Raw genomic sequence first — 22,825 nt, 5'->3', positions numbered from 1 at the left:
TTCTTGAAGTATAGATTACAGATGTCAGCAATTTATTTTACTTAAATTGCTTAAGCATTGATGATTACCACGAGGAATGCTGTTATTCTTCCGCTTCTGGCTTTTTAAATGTATTCATGCATTACTTTTATGATGTACTGTTGAATAACTATTATAATACAAGCAGAAATGTGAGAAAAGATTAATTCCATGCACAAATCTATGGCTTTATACTTAGATTTCTGATTAAGGAGGACTGGATAGACAGAAATATACTGTTTTTAATGTTTTATGGTGGCTGTTTGTTGACACTTAAACGTTGACTCTTTCTCTGTGTTCACACTGTAAATCTATTTTTGCTTTTCTGTTCAGATGATGTATCTATTGCATGTCTATCCATCTGAAAAAAAATATCTCAGTTGCTTTTCCTAAACTTTTTTCCACTACTTTTTCCCTTGTCCGATTGTAAGACGGCCTGAAGCAATTTTCTGACACAGGTACAGATAATTTACAAAAGATATATTTATGTCAGTTTGTGAGCTTGTCTGGACTATTTTGACATCCAAGATGGATATTTTAACTGTATTTGCATCTAATCCTTGTTAGTTAAAAATAACAAATAGTTTCTACATTACAGATATTAGCTATTTACTTTATTTAAATTGCTTGAGTATTGATGGTTACAAAGAAAAAAACTGTTTTTCTTTTGCTTGTGGCTTTTTAAATGTATTCATGCATTATTTTTATGATACACTGTTGAATAACTTATATAATCAAGAGAAATGATCAGAAATGTGAGAAAATTTCAATTCACATCACATATTTATAGCTTTATAATTGTAATGGACAATTTTTGAGGTTTTGTGGAGGGTGTTAAAATTTAGATTCTTCCTTTATGTTCACACTCTAAATCTTTTGTCACTTTTCTGTACACATGACGTATCTATTGCATGTCTATCCATCTGAAAAAAGCACCTCAGTTGCTTTTGCTGAAGTTTATTCCACTATTTTTCCCCTTTAAGACACTCCAGACACTCTCTGAGGTGCCAATGAAATCACAATGTGAGGGATAACCTCCTTCAACAGTGTTCATTTTTGACAGTTTGGTCAATATTTGTGCACTACTTCTATCACTGACATAGGATATGCTCTTTTAAGAAGCATTTTTACATTAAATTTTTTTGTACAAAGTTGCTTTTGTGATCTTTTTTGTTTTTTCCCCTTGTGGCTATTGTCCGTGAGGCGCGGCACAGATTGTAAGATAGCCTGATGCAATTTTTTGACATAGGGACAGATAATTTACTACAGATAATCACCACTTCCTGCATTGAAAATAATAAAATGCAACATATTTGTCCAACACAGTGCCACGAAATATTCATTTAGGTGATTTTTCTCCATGTTGGTACAGATGCTAAACTTATTAAACTGACCTGGAATCAGCGAGACACGACTGAGCTACTGTAAATACATTTTCAGTACTGATCTGTTAATTTTCCACCATGAGCAACATAAATGGATAAAACCACCGCTGATACTGAGTCAACACTTGCTGCACAAGCGGTGCAATAAAAGAAATCTACGAGACACAGAGTCTAGAGTGTGGACGTGACTGCAGCTCCACACAGAAGGATGCTAATGAATCCATTCCACACTGAAAGCTTTACAGATTTTAAACCAGGCAGTAAAACGCAGCATCCTGACTCACAGCCCTGAATTCAGCTTCTCTGTTTGTGCCAGTTAAAAAAAAGATGATAAAAAACAACTTATACATCCCTCTCATCTCTGTACAGTCTCTAACCTTCTCCCTCCTCTGTAGGTTTGTCAGACCTTAGCGGAGGCGATGTCCTGGAACTGTCAGTCAACCATCCAGAAAGCAGAGTCTGGCTCGGCTTCCGTCCTCCTCCTGACTTTCTCCACTCGTCTCTCCAACAAAGCATCTCGCTGCTGGTCTCTTTGTACTCGAATAATTCTACATCTGAAAAGTCACTGTAAGAGACCTAACTCGTGCCCTCACCCTCACTGGCACCACTGCCTCAAACTAGTATCCTCTCCAGATCCTTCTTCTCATGTTAGCAAACAAACACAAAACCACAAGAAATCCTATCTGATACCAGCGACATTGATTCGCTCCAGTTGATCACTGAAGTCAGAAGTATTTCCCGCCTTTGTGTGATGCGTGTTTGAGTGCATGCACTGTGACCGGAGACGAAAGTACAGTCGCTGGCTCCTACGGTGGTTTATATAACGTCCAGTGGAGCTGAGGAGAAAAGCCTGTGTGACTCTGGATCAGAAGCAGTGATCTGTGGATGATGCACTGTGCATAAACCCGGGGATGTTCGCCCGCCGGCCGTGTCGCCTGCTGAGGCTTTCTGCTGACTTTAAAAGACCAGAATATGAAGCGAACCTGAGCTACATCACTGATGGTATGTCAGTGAAAACGTACAGGATGTTGTGTAGGAGCTGTGTTGTGAGTTCTATTATTATCTCAAACACGTAAACATTTAGGGTCGTTAAACCTTGGCTTTATTTTCCTATATTTTTTAGTGAAATGATTAATTAATAAGCATAAAAATGTTTGGAATCAGTCCGATACAGAGCCAGAAAGTTACAATGGATAACTGAAAAACAACTGCAATGCAAATACAGAGCATTTCTACAAACCACTGGCTTATTTTTTTTTTTTGTCTTATTTCTGCCGTACTTTCCTGTGCGCTGATGCCAGGTCAACTGAATAAATATAACTCATAACAATGCCTCCACTCTGCCTGCAGCAGATCCTCTCTACTCTTGGAAAAGAGCTTTTCCTCGACAAATAAGTGCTTTTTTTTTTTTTTTTTTTTTTTGAAGGATTTCTTCTCCTATTTGACTGGCAGTAGTCACCCCGGTCAAAAAATGGTCACTTCAAACACACTCAGTGTACAGACTGAAGTGTTTTTATCCATTTGAAGCACAACTTCAGCATGTTTTTGTCCCCTAAAGGTCATCTGTGAAAGTGAGTGTGACATCTTTTTATCACCACAATACAGAAACTCACAAACCCAAACAAGCACTTGCTTTTTTAAAACTTTAAGTTGACAGCTAGTGAAGATTTCTGTACTTGAACTGTGTAACGTTGTTCTACACTGTCGTCTAAATGCAACAACTCACCCACAAGGTTTCAGAGTGAGACTTCTGTTAAATGTTAGATGCAGTTGTGCCTCTCAGTAACATAGTCAGAAACGTACAATAACAATTTGAACCTGTAAGTGTGAAAACCAAGCAGTTTTACTTTGAAATGGACAAATGCACTCAGACTGACTGCAGCTGTAACGCTCCATACTGGACTGATTCAAAACATTTTTGGCCCTTTTAATCATTTACATCCAAAAATAATCCAAAAAATAGGATCCATGTTTAAAAATACTGACATCACTCCTTAAAGTTTGAAGTTAAAGGAATTTTCTACTATATTTTGTCCTCATATATCCTTAAAATGGAATGAAAAAGTAAGTCTTCTTGACATTTTATGATTCCATAAAGCGATAAACTGTATTTTAGAGATGAAAGCATTATAGATGGTGGACTTTGGTGGATGCTAGAAAATAACGAAGAGTGAGAGCTGTCTAAAATTACATTTTACTGTTTAATTTAGAGTAAAAAAAATCTGTGTTTATTATATAATTAATAGTGAGTAAATGCACCAGCGAGACTATTCAGAAAAACACTAGCAATGGAGGGAAATAATGAAGAGTGATATCTGTCTAAAATCACATTTTACTGTTTAGTTCAGTGTTTTTCATATAAAGAATAGAGAGTAAACATTTTAAAAAATGTTCCTTACAGCTACCCATGATGGTGGAAAATAATGATGACTGTTATGTATCTAAAATCACATTTTACTGTTTACTGTAGACTTAACAGTTCAGTATTTACTTTATAGGGAATATTAAGGAAATGCATCAGGGAGATTATTCAGAAGAAGACTACAAGTCAGTGATGGCTTAAAAATAATGAAAACTGATATGTGTCTAAAAATCCCGTTTTACTGTTCACTTTAGAGTAAAAAAAACAGTGTTTAATATATAATTAATAGCGAGTAAATGCATCAGGGAGGAAAAGACTGTACAACTACTCATGGTGGAGGAAAATAACCGTTGACATGTGTGTATTTTATAAGGAATAGTGAATAAAGGCATCAGAAAAAGATGTCCTTCCTCTGTTGCTATGATATGAACACAGAAGAAATGAAACCTGCACTCACCCGGACTCGGCTCATGGCCTCTTGAGCCTGCTGCATGCGGGCGCTCTTCGTGGGTGTCCTCTCCGACAGCAGGTGGGTGCAGCCCAGGTATGTCGCTGCAAAGATGATGCCGTCGATCAGGTCCTCTGGGTCACATGGCCCCGGCACTGCAGGGACCAGATGTTAGCCGAGTTAGCCACACACATGTATGCTAGCTATCGTGCACAGAAAATCAACTAAACCCACGCAGATTCCAAACTATTCAAGTATTCGTCTTGATCTGAGATAAAAAGAAGAGAGGTGGAGCTGAGAATGAAAGCGTAACTTTCACATGGGAATCCACTCACCGTCAACAAAAGTGGGAAAGGGGGGAAGAGATCTGCGAATCTGAGGAGGCACAAAAAAGAAAAACATCCTTATTATTTCTACTCACATACTGCGGGTCTCCACGTACTCATTGAAATTCTGCAGGACTTTTACTGCTGTCAGCCATTTAGCTGCTGGCAGATCAACACCTTATAAAAGATTCCTGCCTGTGCAAGATTTATCGTCATACTTGAGTCTCGGTTTTACACACCCCAACCATTGATTTTTTAAAAATTTGTCAAGATTTGGAATGACTTTCATGGGGCTGAAGGTCAGAGGATTATTTCTAAAAGCTTAAAATTAGCAAAACTTGGCAAGTGGTAACTTTTACATTTACTTCATTGCCATATCATGATCTTTATAAAAAAAAATAGATGTCACTACTTTAAAACCTCTTAAAAGTAGAAAATTGGACTAGACTTGATGTGATCTGTGTTTTACAAAGAATATCAAAGCTCAAAGCCAAACTGTAAAATAAAAATCCTGTAAGAAATAAGGGAAAGTCTGACTCACAAAAATATATGTTAAAAAACTGGGAGATTCAAACACAAAAAAAGTCTGTGAAAATAACACCTAAAATCTGTGAAGTAATAATATTTTTAGCTGATTTGAATGCAGCAAATCATTAAAATTACAAATTGAAAAAAAATACTATTTAGAAAAATCCAGATTTTAATGTGGATATTTTTTTACAGTCTTGGTGTGTTTTTTTTTTTAAAGTCAACTTGTAAATAATGTTCAATATCTATAATTTAACAAAAAAGATTTTTTTAATTACAGCTAAACAATATTTATCATTTTTCAATCCTTTATATACATATTTTTCTTGTAAAAATGGCAAACATCTGGAACATAGTTATTTTTAATCATAATAATAATAAATTTAAAAATAGATATCAGTACTTTAAAACTCTTTTAAAAATTGGAAAATTGGATTTTACATACAAACTTGATGTGATCTGTGCTTTATAAAGAATATCGCAGGGCAAAGCCAAACTGTAAAATAAAAATCCTGCAAGAAATTTGTGAGAATCTGGCTGCAAAGATGCCAAAAAAATATGTTAAAAGACTGTGGAATACTATGACATTTAAACACTTAAAAAAAAGAAGAAAATAATGCCAAATATCTGTAAAATAATGAAGTTTTTGTAAATACAGTGAAACACTGTCATTTTACAGTTACAAACTAATTATTATTTGTGAAAATACAGATTCTAATGTGGATAATATTCACAGTTTTGGATAGTTGTTTTTACAGGCAACATGTCAATAATATTATTTTCTGTAATGTTCCTAAATATGATCTATATTTTAACAAACAAAAAAATATTAAATTGACAGGGTTTTTTTGTTTTGTTTTTGTTTTTTGTTATTTTTGTTACCATTTTTCAATCCATTACATACATGAATTTTCGTTCAGATAACAGCAAATATCTGAATTGAAAAGTATTTTAAAAAAACCTTTTATGGGCATACATGGTTTTATTTAGAAAACTATGCATTTTTAAACTGGATAGTTACTATTTGTGAACATACAGACTGTAATGTGGATAATATTTATAGTTTTGGATAGTTGCTTTTACAGTCAACATGTCAATAACATTTTTTTCTCTAATGTTCCTAAATAAGATCTGTAAATTAACAAAAAAAATCGTTTTTTGTTTTTTTTTTTTTTACCATTTTTCAATCCATTACATGCATGACTTCTCCTTTCAAATAACAGCAAATATCTGAAATAAATACAGTAAAGCAAAAATATTTTTTATGGTCATACACTATTTTATTTATGAAAACACACATTTTTAAAGTGAATAGTTCAGTTTGGACATGCATTTTTTGTTCTTTTTTGTACTCAACAGGTAAATTAATGCTATTTTTCTGTGATTTTTCTACATATAATTTGGTAAAGCCTGTAAAATAACACTTAAATAATTGTTTACAAATTTTCAAACCCGAACAGACATAATTTTTTCAAATAACAGCATATAATTCCAGAATGATGTTATTTTTTGCTGATTTAAATAAAGTAAAATAAATTATCATTTGATGTGGACATTGTTTACAGTCTTGGCTTCTGTTTTCACAGTTAGCATGTTCATCAATAGTTAGTTTTTCTGTGATCCTGCTACTTATTATGTGTAATTTAGCAGAACAGGACAAACTAAAAGTAAGTTGTTAAAAGAATACAGCTAAAAACTGTCTTAAAAAAGGATTTTTTCAGTGCAGTATGTTGGTATGGATACTGGGAGGTTAAACTCTCACCTCCTGGACAGTCGGTTTCTGAGGAGGTGACTGTGGCTGAACTTGTGTTCGCGGCTGCTGCTGAGGGGGAAGATGCTGCTGCTGCTGCTGTTGGTGCTGCTGTTGGTGCTGCTGTTGGTGCTGCTGTTGCTGATGTTGACACTGTGGATGCTGATTCGGTGGCAGGTGTGGATACGGCTGCTGCTGAGTATACGTCTGCGGCGGCCTGGCGACCTCCCTCTGCTGCGACTGGTGGCCCTGGTGGTGGTGGTGGTGGTTGTGTTGGGGCTGTTGTTGGTGATAATGTTGATGGTTTGGAGCTCTGGAGGACTCGGCTCTCAGAGGACTGACCGGATCCCGAACCGGCTGGGAGGCGTAGCGGGACGGAGACTCGGAAGCTGACTGGGAGGGGGAGTGAGGAGAAGACTGGGAGAAGGAGAAAGAGAATAAAGATGTGAAAAACCTTGAAAGCTGTAATCCATCTACAGCTACTAACGCGGGCACCTTGTTCAGACAATACATGCGTCAGTGTTTGGGCTTCAGTCCAAGTATCATTAAATGGAATGAGAGCCAGGGATGTAAATCTTGTTGTACAACTTCCCGGAAGGCATGAAATAATTTAATCATTGCAACGCTGCAGACCAAACTCAGTGGGCAAAGTCAGGCAAAACCTAAACATTTTTTGGAAATCAATACAATAACTAAAAGAAACGTTAGAAAAAAATCCTACAACGTATCACTAAAAATCACACCTCTAATGTGTTTTTTTCAGCAGCAAGGATTTAAGAGATAAAAAGAATTGAATCATTGCAACACTGCAGACTAAACTAATTGGGCAACATGAGGCAAAATATACATATTATAGGAAATAAATACCTTTAGCTAGCAGAAATATGAAAAATAGTCCTAAACTGTAACACTCAAATTACATCTTTAATGTGTTTGTTTGGCAAACAAGAGCCAAGAGATTAAAAAAGGAGCTAATTATTGAAATACTGCAGACTAAACTCACAGGTCAACCTTCAGGGAAAACATTTTAGGAATACCTACAATTAAAATGATAAATAATCCTAAAACTTAACCCTACATTCACATCTCTAATGTGTTTATCCAGCAAACAACAGTAAAGAGATAAATATATATGTAACTCATTCACTGCAAATAGCAATAACTTGCAGAAAAAAGAAAAATAACCCTAAAATGTAACACTCAAATCACATCTGTATTGTGTTTGTTCTGCAAGCAAGATTAAAAAAAACAACCATCACAAGATTGCAGATCAAACTGTGAGGGAAATGACAAGAAAAATCTAATATTTTGGAAAATAAATACCTACAGCTAAAAGAAATATGAAAAAGAAATCCTAAATTCTGACACTAAAATCACATCTCTAATGTGTTTCTTCGACAAACAAGATTGAAAGAGATAAGCACTATATAATCATTGTAACACTGCAGATCAAACTTATGGGAAAAATTAGGCAAAACATCAACATTTTGGGAATGAAATGCCAAAAACTAAAAGAAATACGAAAAAAAACCTAAAATGTAACACTAAAATTACATTTCTAGTGTGTCTGTTTACCAAAAAAAGATTTAAAAAGTTCAAAATAAAATAATCATAGTAAAACTGCAGACAAAACTCACTGGGCAACATCATGCAAAATAACTACCTATAACTGAAAAGAAATATGAAAAATAATCCTAAAACGTGACACTAAAATCACATCAATAATATATTTGTTCTGCATACAAGATTCAAAGAATTTAAACTAATACAATTATTGCAGTACTGCAGACTAAACTTATTGAATAGTATCAGGCAAAACCTCAACATTTTGGGAAATAAATACATAAAACTAGAAAAAAATGTGAAGAATAATCCTAAAATGTGACACTAAAATGCCTTCTCTAATGAGTTTGTTCAGCAAACAACATTCAAAAAGATTTTTAAAAAAGTAATATATTTATAATAATCATTGCCTAAACCTAAACACTTTAGGAAATAAAAATGTAAAACTAAAAGAAATGTGAAAAATAACCTTAAAGTTAAAGAGTAATCACATGACGAATGTTTCTTTAACAAACAAAATTGAAAAAAAGATAAATATGGCTTTAGATTTGTCTGTATGTGTATTTTTTCTCTGTAGACAATTCCTTCTTTATTCACTTGCCTATGCTTGTCATGCAAACCTAGAAAAAAACACAATCTGACTCAATTACTAAGTGATATTAATCTTTCAAATGCAGTTTCAGAGAGAAAGAAATCTGCATATTTTCCAAAATGTTGAACTGTTCCTCTAGTTCTTACATCATGTGCCTTTGAGTGTTTGGTGGTTTTTTTTTTTCTAAACCTGGAAATTTATGGGAATTAATTCTGATTATGTCAGATAATTTTTTTTTTTCTTAACAGCACAAACATTCAGCAGTTTAAGAATCACTATGAGGGCTGCTGGCTGATTACGGCAGCATCAGCAGAGATTCAGCCTTTCTGCTCAGTTTGTGTTTGATGAATCTTATTTTTAGCTGCCGCCAACACAAGACGAAGCCTTAACTGCTTAGAGCCAGTTGGTAGAAATCATCCTAAGAGAAAGCACTAATAATAAGTCATACTAACATGGTCGGTTGGAGATTGCAGAGGGTATATATCCTCCGTGGGGCTGACCTCCTGCCTCATCACCCAGATTGGCTCCACAGGCTGGTCCGGTGTGTAAGGAGAGCGCACCGTCTTCGTCTTCACCCCTTCTATCGCCTCCTTGATGTCTTTAATCGCCAGGCTGATGGCATCTCCTGAGCCCTTCGGACCTTCCTCTCCAGAGAAACCCACCACGTGTCGCTCATCGTGGGCCTCACCTGAGCTGCTCTGCCCAGACGTCGGGGTCCTGGCTTGGGTTTCCGTTTGCCTCGGTGCCTGCCTTCGACTTTTGGGAACGGGGCTTTGATCGGCACTGTTCCCCTCGCCGTCTGACTGACCGTCGTAGTGGTGCAGCCGGCAGCCGACAGAGCGGTCCAGAGGGGAGTGATGCGACCCGCGGTCCCTGCCCTGCCTTGGGGCATGATGGGAGCCCTTGTTGGGGGAGTGTGGAGCCCCTTTATGTACATTCTCCTGTCTACAGCTGGTAGGGGGCTCCTGCTGGGCCTCGGACCTCCGACCAGATTGCCTGCGAGGTTCCCTGTACAGCTCGGGGTAGGAGGTCTTCAAGGGTTCGGGGAAAGAGTTGGGATGTGATTTCGGCTCTGAGTACGACTCGTAAACCGGCTCTGAGTAAGACTTTTGGTGGGACTCTGTATAAAAGTCTGCATAGGTTTTTGGATAAGATTCAGAGCAGGAAGTAGAGTGGGACAGCGAGCACGATTCAGAGCAATCCTCGTCTTCCTCTTCTTCATCTTCTTCTTCTTCTTCGGGTAGCAGGTCGTTGTCGGGTATGGGGCTCATGCTGGGCTCCTCGCTGAAGTGGTCCAGCTGTGGGAACGGTGGAACATCTGGGGAGGAAGGAGGAGTCGGTGACTGGAGCGGCGGCGGGCTGTGGAGAGGTCCGTCCATGCTGAGCGAGGCGGCGCTCTCTGTGTCAGAGCAGAGATCTGTGATTTCGCTTCCCTGAGCTGCAGGATCCTCCCCCACGTTATCCCTCACCTCTTCCAGATCCTCCTCCACGTTGTCCATCACTTCTTCCTGATCCTCCTCCACGTTGTCCCTCACTTCCTGCTGATCCTCCTCCACCTTTTCGGCAAATTCTTCTGCTTCGTCATCACGGTTGCAGCTGGAAGGATCTACGGCTGAACAATCTGCATCATCCACCACCTGCTCTTGTTCCACATCTTCTTTAACTTTCTCAGCTTTCTCTTCATGCTCCACTTCATGCTCCTGAAGGTCTTCTTCTGCAGCAGGAGCATCATGTTGGGGGTGAAGCTGATCGTTGTTGGTTGTGGTAGCAGGCGAGAGGGGAGTCGGGGTAACAACAGCAACAGGAGTCTGGTGAGGAGATCCCGTCCCTTGTGATCGATCCACTACAGAATCGGCTGATGAGTGCTGCTGCACCTCTGCTGGGCCTTCTCTGTCCTCCACACCAGGTGAAGAGTCGTGGACCTCTCTGAATGGTTGCCGCTGTCGGTGACTTCTAAGTCTTGGGTTAGGGTCACCATGGCGACGGTAGCGGGTGACAGCAGGGCGGTGCTGCTGGACGGGACGAGGTTGAGCGTCCGGACTCTCGCCTCCGTCTGGCCTCGATGGAACCACCGCCGCTGGACCCGCACCAGGACTCTGAGCCTGGCTGTGGCCCTGACCCGATGGAGGCCGCCTGCGGTGCCGAGGGGGTCCACGTCCATGGTGGTGGTGGTGAGGAGGGTGATGATGGTGATGATGGGGGTGATGATGGGGATCCAGTTCCCCGTCCTGGTTGAGCATCTGACACGGCCTCCAGGACCGACGTACAGGAGGATCGGCGGAGGTCCCGTGGGGCTGCCTGCTCCTCTGGGGTATCGGCGCCGCCTTGTGGTCCTCGCCTGCTTTGCCCGTCACCTCTCCCTGATACTTGTGGCTCATGGCTGGGGTGTGATTTGACTCCAGTTTTCAAAACATGCTCATCGTGTCTCCAGGGAAACGATGATTTTTCTAGATATCTGTAATGAAAAAGAACAGACAAATACTTCAATACACAATCTTTCTTTGAAACAACAGCAAATATCTGTAAAATAATACTTTTTTTGCTGATTTAAATACAGTAAAAAAAATAACACTCTGTAAAAGAACAAATGACTTTATAAAAATGCATATTTTTTATGTGGATAGTATTTACATATTTGGTCTTTCTATGTGACAAAATGTAAATTAATACTTTAATTTACTTTTGAAAAAAAAAATATTTATATGTACTGCATATTATTTTAAAAACTTTTGTATGCACATCTTTCTTTCATTACAATTGCAAATTTCAGCTAAATAATATTCTTTGTTGCTGATTTAAATACAGTTAAAAGATAAGTGTCATTTTATAGTCACACTGTAAAAGAACAAATGACTATTTATTTTTAAAAATACTAATTTTCATGTGGATAGTATTTCTTTGTTATTTATTCAGGGTCTTTTAATTTGAAAGTCAAAATGTAAATTAATACTATTTTTTTTGTGCTTTGTTTTTAGGTATTATTGGTAATTTAACAAAACATGGATGAATATGTAAAATAACAGTAGATAAAGTATTTATCATTTTTAAATATACACATATACTCATATACACATTTTGTTGTATAACAGCAAATATCTGTAAAATAATAGTTTCTGCTGGTTTAACTACAGTTTAAAAATGTGTAATTTTATGGTCACAAAAAGAACAAGTTAGTATTTATAGGAAATATGGATATTTGAAGTTTGGGCCTGTCTTTATCTATTTTCTTTTTTACAGTTCACAAGACAATTACTTGTCTTGTGAACTGCAATTCAACGCAATCAGTGTATTTTTGCATTAATTCTTTTACCATTTTTCTATCCTTAAAATACATATTTTTTCCTTTTTTACATGTATTTAACTTTACATTTAATTTTACAGTCACACACTGTGAAAAAAAACGAATTGCTATTTTAAAAAAGTACAGATATTTGTATGTGGATATCATGTACAGTTTGGGCCTGTTTTTCCTTTATAACAATCAACATGAAAATTAATACTATTTTTTCTTTGATTTTTGTAGGTATTACGTACAGGGACCAGTTAAAAAATATATCTTTCTTTTTCACAGCACAACCGCTCAAAGATGGACTCAGGTTATCAACAAGAAATGTCAAGAAATGAATAGTCAACAGAAATAATAGGTCCAAGGAATGCTTAAAGGTTAAATGCAAAACAAGCATTATCATGTGAATATTAAATGTCAACACTTTCTGAAAACTAGTGTATTGGAAAGTGGCACTGAAAGCTTATTTATGTCGACTTTTTATATTTTTTACTTTGTGATCAGATATTTTAGCATTTCAAAGCATACTTTTGGACTGAATTTCATGCAAAACAGCAAGCTTATACATCAACTTGTTTATTAAATCAAACATTTTGTCAGAGATATGTGAAAAAAATCCCATTTTCAACTCTTTACTGTTTCATATCACTGCAAATTCATTTTCTTTGGGTTTCTGAACTGTTGGTCACACACTAGGTAATAAAGATACCACCGAAGTGAATGTGGTGACCTTTGTTTCGCACTTTTTTATGACATTTTATAAAATATACTGCTGAGGTCACAACATGTATTAAACAGTGTCCTTGTTGGACTGAAACTCCCTTTACAACAGTGGAATCATAGTTATTAGCGGAGGTGTGGAAGTGGGCCGAATCTGAAGGTCTCTTTAGTCATTACTCACACAACTGCTTGTCAGAGGTCCCCATTGGAAGAACTGACTGTGTAAATGGGAAAGCTACTAAAGACAGAATTCTTTCAGCTAAAACAGAAAAGTACTATGATTCAGCTAACGTATTGAGTGCAACCACACATATAGACACTTTTGCCTTTAGATTAGGTTAGATGACACATTACACAGCTTAATTTGAAACATATTGAGGCATTTAATCAACTAATTAAAAGTTTAAAAAAATGCATATGACTGTTTGAAACAACCCTACTTACAAGCCAAAGAAATTCAAGGCCATTCCCTTTCTACCTAGACTGATTTATTACTGTAATCTGCCTCCACCACTGACCAGCTCCAATATCTTAATTACCTCCCTTTCAGTAAGTCTGTCCTGACATTGACAGTTAACTTAAATTGCATAAATCAAGTGTACATATGCAGGTCCTTCCTTTTTGTGAGTTTACATGCTACTATGGCTAATGAGCATCTGTCAAAGAAAGGAAATATCGCAGTGATAGCTGAAAATCACATCGGGAACTACCCGTCTCTATACCGCTAATAGCAAAAAAATCTAAATCCTCTGGGATACACCGCACTTTAATCCATGCCACATTCATCCGTCCACCAGCAGCTGGCAGATGGCAAGAGGATGGGAGAGTACAGGATGAGGACGATGAGGAGGAGGAGGATGAGGAGGAGGCAGGGCAAGAGGACAAGGAGGGACCTTTATCTGCCATCTGATAAGACCTGACAGAGAGGAATGGATAGGCCAGCGATCTGAATAATAAATGGCCTGTGCGAACGAGAAGCTCAGTTTTGATATTTATTTAATCTGACGAGGCTATCGGGGTATCCATCGGTTATCTCCACGCCTCGCCATGTCCGAGGTCAACAAGCTGAGAAAAGACGCGAGGACGCAACCCTGCTAGATGCTTCAGGAACAATAAAGTGCTTCAAGAAAAGGTCACTGATGGGGGAAAACTGCTGATTTAAAGGAAGAAAAAAGGCTTGTTTATGAAGAGCTACATGAAAACTTAAAAGCATCTCCCATTGTTTCTACAACACACGTTTTACTCATAAATTATTTATCCAACCTTAATCATCTGAAGAATAAAAAATGTATGATCATATACACAAGAAATGTTCTCTTTTAGAAGCCTTTATTCAAATCTGCACTTGATGTTTGCTGTACATCTCTGCTTTTTAAGTGATCTGAAGAGGAATTTAGACCATTAATGTGGTTTTTATATTGAGATTATTGCAAATACACAGCAAAAATCTGAGAAAAAGGTGAGCCAAACCAGTCTGAGGCAAGAAATCTAGTGTTATCCTTAAATTTCAACCTCAACTATACATAAAAGATCTTCAGGATATAAGATTTCTTGCATCAGTACTGCACTTTATGTTTAGGTAGATCGTATTATCGGTCATCATTGGAAAAAAATTCCACACTAACCTTTACAGAAAGTGGTGTCTGAGAAAATTAGATTTTTAACCATCTCCTTGGCTCCAATTCCTTCCTAACCTTTAAGGCAATTGTAATTCACGTGGTGTAAGAGCATACTACTTCTGCACTTTCTCCTTTTTTGGCTTCATTTTCAGGCTTTACAAGGTCTGGCCCTGGAGATTTTAGCCAATCAAAGGTCTTTTTATCCAGAGCAGGTAAGATAAGGTAAAAGAGCGTAATATTCCATTATGATTCTTTAAAATTCTGCATCAAAAAGTGGCCGAGACTGAGCCAAGGAGCAAAATCAAGTGTTAATTTTTATCACGTTCTTTTAACTTTAACCTTAAACCTGCGATAACTGGAAAGAAACAAGCGTTGTTAACAAAATAAGGCAAATGTGTTAGCTTATTTACTAATTAAACAGATAAAAAGCAACATCATTATTCATATTTTTGACCACCTGAGGAATTGAAATCCAATATTCACATTCCTGTTTCTCTTTGTTGGTCTCCAAGAAATCCTAAGGGGAACATATGTCTCTTTAACACTCCAATGTGTTCACTAACTAGTTGTTGTGTCTTTCAGTTGTTGCTGGGCAGATAATCAACACAGGATTTAAGCTTCTTCTCTAATAACAGCTGCCTACCAAAAGAGTTAACTTGCAGGCCAAAACAGCTAAACAGTGAGCTTAAAGACACTATTAGGTCAGAGTAAAGCCAAGGAGAGCTGAAGATTCTGGCGATAATTCTCTGGAGGTTCATCATCATCCACTTTCCCGCCGTCGCACTGTTGTCATTTGAGGCATTAGTATTATAAAAGTATTGATAATAGCTTCTTTAGTGGTAGCATAATCATTGCAACAGGCATAAGAATGCAACATAATTTGGTTAGGAGAATTGGCTTAAGCTGAATTTATGCATTTTTATTTTTAACTAGGAAAATGTTGCTAAAGGGAAAAAAAATAAAGATTCTTAGCATGTTTTATAAACAAATATGGAGTCATTTGTGCTCTTAATTCTTGCTTTCACCTTCATAATAACTTTATTTCCATTCTATTTGATCGATTCAATCTATGTAAGTGAATTAGCAGTACCCCTTGTAAGCTGTTAAGAATCAACATGTTTGATACTGGTTTCTGTTTTATATTTGCAGGTGAATAATTTGGAAATATAAGAATTGAAAGCACTGGCCACAGATGAGACACAGAGAGGGTAAAGGTTAATGTAGATCCTGTAATCTGAGCACTGAGCCCAACTGCTAGGGCGGGAACATGATGGGACACAGCAGGAGTGAGGGTGGACTCCCAGAGCAGCTAATGTCCCTCTCGGTCTGGAATTTAGGCTTGGATGGCGGTGGCTGGGCAACTCGATGGGGGCGGTCGGGGAGGAGGGGTTGCCCGGGTCACAGATGGCCCTGGCAGCGGCGGCGGATAGTCGGACCGGGCCCGAGGAGCTGCGAGCCGAGCGCTGCGCCTCCATCTGTCAGGCTTCAGTGAAAGCTGCCGGGTGGGGGGATTTACTAGCCCATTAACTCACTGATCTTACACTGACAAACAAACACTGACAACGACACACGTGTGCCGCACGAACTTGCAAGAACCTTGAATGTTTACATCCGCTTGCGAGCATTTAACCTTCCTCATGACACGCTTCGAATTAGGACTCCGTGACAGTGAAAACCACATGTGACAATCAGGTAGCTGTCATTGTTTTGTTAATTAACAGATTAATCGTCTAGTATATAAAATGTCAGGAAATTATGAAAAGGTATCAAGGCACTGACTGGCTGATGATGCTATTTGTGTTTTCTTGAGGTACTGACACAAATCTAATTACTGAAAAACAATTGACTGTAAGACTATCAAACATCGTCACTTCAAAAAATTCGATATTTATCTGTTTATTGGCATCACCTACTGCCGACTACTGACTAGCAACACTTTTTAAAATCTATATTCTACTGTTTATTGTTATGTACTAAAACACCATGTCAAATTCTTTGTGTGTGAAAACCTACTTGGCAATAAAGCCTTTCTGATTTCTGATTTTTTACTGTTAACATCTTGTTTATCAAATACAAAAATTAACAATAACTCTGGCTATAAGAAGGGTTAAAAAAAACATCCTGGATATTGCTGAGGCAGTTTTTCATATTCAATAACCTAAATTTATCTGGTTTGCAGACCGCAATGATAAAGAAAAAGGTGCGATTTAAGATACATCCATAAAATTAATAACCAGCGTCATACAGGGGGCATCTAGCCTCATATCGCATTATGAGATTGTATCAACACATTTAATCATGAGTTTAAAACCATATCCCAATGCTGCACTTAAAATTAAGTCTCCGCTCTGTCCTAAAATCCAGACTTTTTCTGGTTGATTAACTGGCAGCAATTTAAGACAGCAATTTTGATGATGGTTTTGCATATTTCAGGTATAAAATTGACTGTGCAAGGTTCTGAGTTGTGACAATTAGCATTTTCTTTGCCTTATGTAACAGCAAATTGAAGAAAACCAAGCGCCTGTGGGGATTTGGACTGAGGACGTCGCAAATACATTTTCTAAAGCACGAGTAACTAAGAAAATAACTAGCAGATCAATAAATAATGCCACCAATCGTGAGGTGCACCTGTCCTCACCTCTCTATTCTTGGCAACACGATTCTTCCTCCCTCTCGTGCACACAAACACAGCACCACATCGTGACAGAACACACTCACTCAGCAAGCATATGGCCCGTGTTGGGATGCATCAACAGCCACATTACTTGTATTGTGTTACAAGTAGACTACTCCCTTGCTCTGGAGGGAGAAGATTAATCATTGAACAGGAGCCAAACTGGCAAGTGCTTTTATTTTGAAGGCTTACTGGGCTCCTTAAATCCCCTACCATGGCTCTGAACGGGTTTATTATGTTAAAAGGCCACAAGCCTGACCTTTGGGAAGGGTGCTCATTATCAATGAGTGATCCAAATCTTTGACATGTTGTCCAGTTCGTTCCTAAATGATCAGTGCTGTTTAGAAGATGCGCATTTCTTGTGAATCAAACACACTGTTCTTCACTGTATCCCGAGTTGTCAAACGCCTGACGTGGTTTTGGTTAAAAGATAAATGTGCAGCAAACTGTCACCTGTCTAAAAGCCTCTTTTTCTTTTCTATGACGGTCCGGATTAAATCTAGGCAGGTGTCGGATCCGCCATCAGTGAACACAACCCGAACACATTCCTCGGTCCCGGCCCACTCTTAAACACGCTAAAACCCCGGGTTTCCCCGTTAGCTGACCGTCTGTCGGACGTGACATTCACTCATTTACCTGCATGTCAGTGGAGGACAGGCCCGGCTCCGGCTGCTGGAGTACACATCGCCCCTGTCCCTGTGCGCTCTCGCCTGGCTCGGCTCGGTTTGTCCCTCCTGACAACTTGCTGGGATTAAAGCGGAGAGCTCAGCCCCTCCTTCTGCACCGTGACATCAGAGCGGATTAGCGATGCACAAAGCGCCTTTATAAACACTGCTGATGCCGGTGGTGCAGACACGGGCGGTTCTTTACGGCCCCGAGTGCGGCTCCATCCCGCCTCCTCCTCCTCCTCCTCCTCCATCAGCAGCCCGCAGAGAGCCGCTGCGCTGCTACACCGTCGGCTGTCAGCCTCCGTCGATGGGGTCGCTGTTATCTGCTTGTAGATCTTCCAAGTGTAATCAATGCGCCCTTGCTCCTTGTAAAACACCTGTACGAGCTGTCCAGGTAGAAAAATTAAATCCCACCGGCTCTCCTTTCTATCCAAACATGGTTTTCACAGGTCTGTCTGCTAAGAAAAAAAAAAAGGAAGTTGGCTAACATTCGGCTATGTTTTGACAGTTAGCTAACGGCAGTTAGTTAACGGCTCCGCTAAACTAGCTACCTTTGGACAAAAATTAATTTTCGCTAAGATAAATGACCATCAAACTTCGCAAAAATAGGTCTTGAATATCACCAACTGCCGTTAAAAAGGGCTCTAAGAACTTTCTGTAAAGACTTTCTAGCTCAAATAAAGCTAATTTCCAACTCTTAAATTAAATAAGGTATGACGCTACTCATCAGCCGCTACTCTAAGATGGCGGCCGGAAGTGGCATACTCTAGTTCCTTCCACTCAGCAAAGATAGCCTGTGAATGGTTCTTTAAATTCTAGCTAATTTAAAAGTCTGAAATTTTGTTTTTTTCAGCTTATTAATAATAAAACATTTTTATTTTTAATAATATATTTTGTAATAGGCTACCCAAGTTTGGTCTTTCAGTTCGCCATACAGAGAGGAACTTACATATTTCATTATAAGGCAACCTGAAAACATTCAACCTGTGTATTTATGAGTATTTAGTGCACTCTGATGTGTATATAATATGGATTTTCTACATTTACAGCATTCTGGCATTATTATTGTTAAGCTTGTAAAAATCTAACAAGTGCTCACCGCTTAGTTTCAATTTATTTTCTAATGGGATGTGATTATGTATCTAAACAATCAAGAATCAATTCTATACTCTCTTTGACCTTTTGAAAAATACACATTTTGTCAGTGTCCATTTTGCCGGTTGCCAAAACCCATTTATATACATCTGACCCTACAACAGCTTTTTAGCAGTCATTATGTGCAAATCCACATAACTTTATGTAAGTTTGTGGTAACGGCAGAGGCAAAGTATGTCTTTGCAGAACATTTACCCAGCCATTTGACCCAGAATTTCTCAAAGCATACAAAAATATGACATTATTCTTGCAGGAATATTCTTGCTATTCTGTCTTCAAACAGTGAGGTACAAAACACATGCCTTACTCCACAGTATAGACAACTTGAGTATAATCTCTTCTTTTTGGAAGTCATCTGCCACTTGTAGTAATAGGCCACAGTGATGGTGAATCAGGCAGCGGGATTAAGTGTTCCACTTTGGCCTCCTCAACCAGTTCTGGCTATTCATGTAATGATACTTGGACATTACACTACAGACTGAATTTGTCCAGCCGCAATGACAGGCATCCAACCAGCTGCACAGACCAACACTGCACCAAAGCCCAGCACAGTTTTCATCACTGTTTAATGCCCCTTTGCCTGAATGACTAACCATGCACTGCATTCAGCAAGAGTTCCCATGGCCCCACATTTGGGTCTGGTTAAAATATCTGCTCTGTAAAATGCCTTAAACCTTCAATATGTGTCCAATAAAAACCCATCCATTCATCCAAGTTCTTCTGCTTATCAGGGGTTAGGTCACAGTGGCAGCAAGTGAAGCAGGTCATTCCAGATGTCCTTCTCACAAGCTTCTGTTGGGGGATCTTGGGGTGATGAGGAGATGAGATATATAATCCCTCCAGAAAGGCGTGGGTCTACAATGGGTTCTCCTCTCGTTTGGACGTGTCTGGAAAACCTCCAAAAGAAGTCACCGAGGAGTCATCCTAATTAGATGTCAGAATCACTTCAGCTGGCTCCTTTCGATATGAACGAGCAGCGACTGTATTTCGTACCCTCTGGATGTCCAACCCCTTTGTGCTATCTTTTAAAGCTTACAGTGGCCTCTTGTATCTGCAACATCGTTCTTTTGCTCACTACCTACAGCTTATGATCATAGATCATGCCAAAAGTCAAACAGTTCTTGCAGTATTCCCACATACGTTGATGTTCGTATTTCATTGCACTGATTTAATTTACCTGCTAGTAAATTCTTTCCACATTGGGGCATCTGTTTATAACACTAAATTTTACCAGCGTCTGTCTTCATCTAACACGTTGGTGGCTTAATCTTAATGTATATTTTAATGGGTGACAAAAGAGAAATTCATGAAGAATTATTCCCATTTTTTTTGCTACCTTTCCTGCTTTTATGTAACGGTCATAAAGTTTAATAAGACATACAGTAATTCATCATGGCTGATATATAATGTACAGAACAGAGTCTGAAACAGGGAGCAGTGCTGCTTGTTGCTCCTGGTACGATGATCCAGGCACATTCCGGTGTCACCGGTGGATCACATCAATAGAGTCAGTGTCTATATTGTCGAGCATTCTCACCTTGGTCACGTGCACCTTTTCTGCAGGAGCACCCGTTACCGTGACAACAATACGTGATGAAGAATGGCGATGGTGTCGAGTGGTAACCATGGCATCCAATCTGTTATTACCATCTCTGCAGCCTCACATCTCCGATCCCACACGAAAACAACACAGCCTGCACACTTCTTTTTTTCTAAAATGCAGGCTGTGAACTTTTGGGCGAACATGGAGGCGTGTGTGACACATTTTAAAGAACTGAGCCAATCACGGGGCTGCAGAATATAGAGTGCAACGTGCAGAATCAGGTCATCAGAGAGTATCTGAGGTCACGTTATCGCTCTGCTGCTGGCATTAACTCATGTCACACAGCCTATATTTCATGCTCAGAGTCCAGGTCACTGCTGTTCTATTTCCAGAAGAGACATCAATAATTTCTCTCTCTCGCTCTCTCACTCCCTTTCTCTATCTCTTCTCTGCATACATACATAAATGAAGTTATACTGTATATGTTCTGTCCAGGTACACAGCATGTGGTGAGCAGAGGCTGAACCCATTACTGGAATTAATACACATTAATGTTTCATCATGGCCCATCACGCACAAAAACCAGTGGAAACCATTTACAACACACTCCAGCTCCCAGTATGCTCACAAGACAACCATAAAGGATCCATGTTTACCCATCCAGGGCCTGTATTTCAGTTGGTCTGCAGGTGGCGCCCTTCAACTGGATGGGATGGGAGCAATGGCAGGATGGTGTTACATTACCATGTGTTTTTTGTCATTATCTATCATGGAAGGATTCCCTATTTTTCTCCTCACCTAGAAGCTACCCCATACAGTTATTTTCTGGCTACATGCTCTTCAAGAGTCCTCTTTATCCCTTTCATGCAGGGAATCCACAGTTATTCAAACTTCAATCAAAGCCATATAACTTACAATAATTATTTCAAACCAGCAGGAAACAGTCTGCAAACATTTCTCCGTATTGCTGCATAAACATTATCTTTAATAATATTTGAAAAATTGCACCAGAAATTCAAAAAGGACATATTTTGTTGAAAATATGCCTGTCATCTGTGGAATAGCTGTTCAGACATACTCTACAAGAATAGAAACTATTTTAATCAACATTCTCCAGTGTGGCTTTTGTCAGTTTTTTCTGCCAGTGAAAAGATTATTTTCTACTGCCAAACTGTAGTTTAGATAGATGGATGTATATACTTTATTTATATATATATATATATATATATATATATATATATATATATATATATATATATATATATATATATATACTTCCTTTGACAGAATAAAATCTTTTCTTAATGTAAGTAATCAACTGGGAAAGTTTCAGGGTGATATCTATGAATCAAAATTGTAGTATTTTACCTTAAGGTGCAATTCAAACCATGAATGCGGGGTTTCCTGTTACAATTAGACACATAAAACAGATATACAACAATGTATGGTTGTATATCTCACTCAAAATAATTAATATTGAAAAAAAAATCCAATTTGACACATTTTAAGTGATGTTGGGGAGTATTAAAATGCTTAATCATTCATACATGGAGGGGCTAGACAGCATATTAGCATCATTTGTAAATTACCAGTAAATATAACTGTAATTTTGCAAAACAAATTACAGATTTCTGCCAAAATAATACTATTGGTACATTAATTAACAACCATAAATCTCCAGTACATGGGTTTTTTTGTCATACTAGAGGCTCCGTGAATGGCAACGTCACTCTAAAAGTCAGTCGATCCACTGCTACATTAATCACTATACAAGTTAAAACTTTACAAACTACTGGTAAATCATTTCTGATATGATCAACTTACAGAAATGTTTTCTTTAAAAATGCTGTATGGTTTGCCGTTTGTCTTGTTTTGTGGTATAATGAAGGCATGAGAAGATTAAAGGTTCCAAAAGGATCTTAACTTTTTGTGTAATTCAGATTAATTACCTTTCATTGACTGTTTTACCATTATAATTACAGGGCAGAGTCTTTATTGACTGTTCCATCCTGTTTTTCTTGGTGGTCTACAAGTCATTCTGATGAAATGTGGTGTTAAGAAAAGCCAGCAGGAGACAATAGTGGTACTGCAAAATAGAAAACGGGTGGAATTACATAAAACAAGGATGAAATTACATTTCACAGCACTGAGCCTGACATGTGAGTGATCATTATTATAAATGGTCACT

At 38.3% G+C, this 22,825-nt stretch overlaps 1 protein-coding gene across 1 annotated transcript in view; it reads right to left on the bottom strand.

Moving 5' to 3' along the window:
• The window catches only part of LOC111586680 (amyloid-beta A4 precursor protein-binding family A member 1-like), a 32,225-nt gene extending 14,028 nt beyond the window's left edge, over positions 1 to 18,197 (bottom strand). The window contains exons 1-5 of the mRNA XM_055019324.1: positions 17,908 to 18,197; positions 9,425 to 11,427; positions 6,830 to 7,234; positions 4,549 to 4,588; positions 4,223 to 4,368 (exon numbers count right to left, since the gene is read on the bottom strand). Coding sequence (XP_054875299.1) covers positions 4,223 to 4,368; positions 4,549 to 4,588; positions 6,830 to 7,234; positions 9,425 to 11,350 — 2,517 coding nt within the window. The 5' untranslated portion in view covers positions 11,351 to 11,427; positions 17,908 to 18,197. The remainder of the gene's footprint in view (positions 1 to 4,222; positions 4,369 to 4,548; positions 4,589 to 6,829; positions 7,235 to 9,424; positions 11,428 to 17,907) is intronic.
• Positions 18,198 to 22,825: the final 4,628 nt, after the last annotated feature.

This window comes from Amphiprion ocellaris, chromosome 17 (genome assembly GCF_022539595.1).
Source record: "Amphiprion ocellaris isolate individual 3 ecotype Okinawa chromosome 17, ASM2253959v1, whole genome shotgun sequence".
Classification (NCBI taxonomy): Eukaryota; Metazoa; Chordata; class Actinopteri; family Pomacentridae; genus Amphiprion; species Amphiprion ocellaris.
This window is presented reverse-complemented; position numbering and strand designations above follow the sequence as displayed.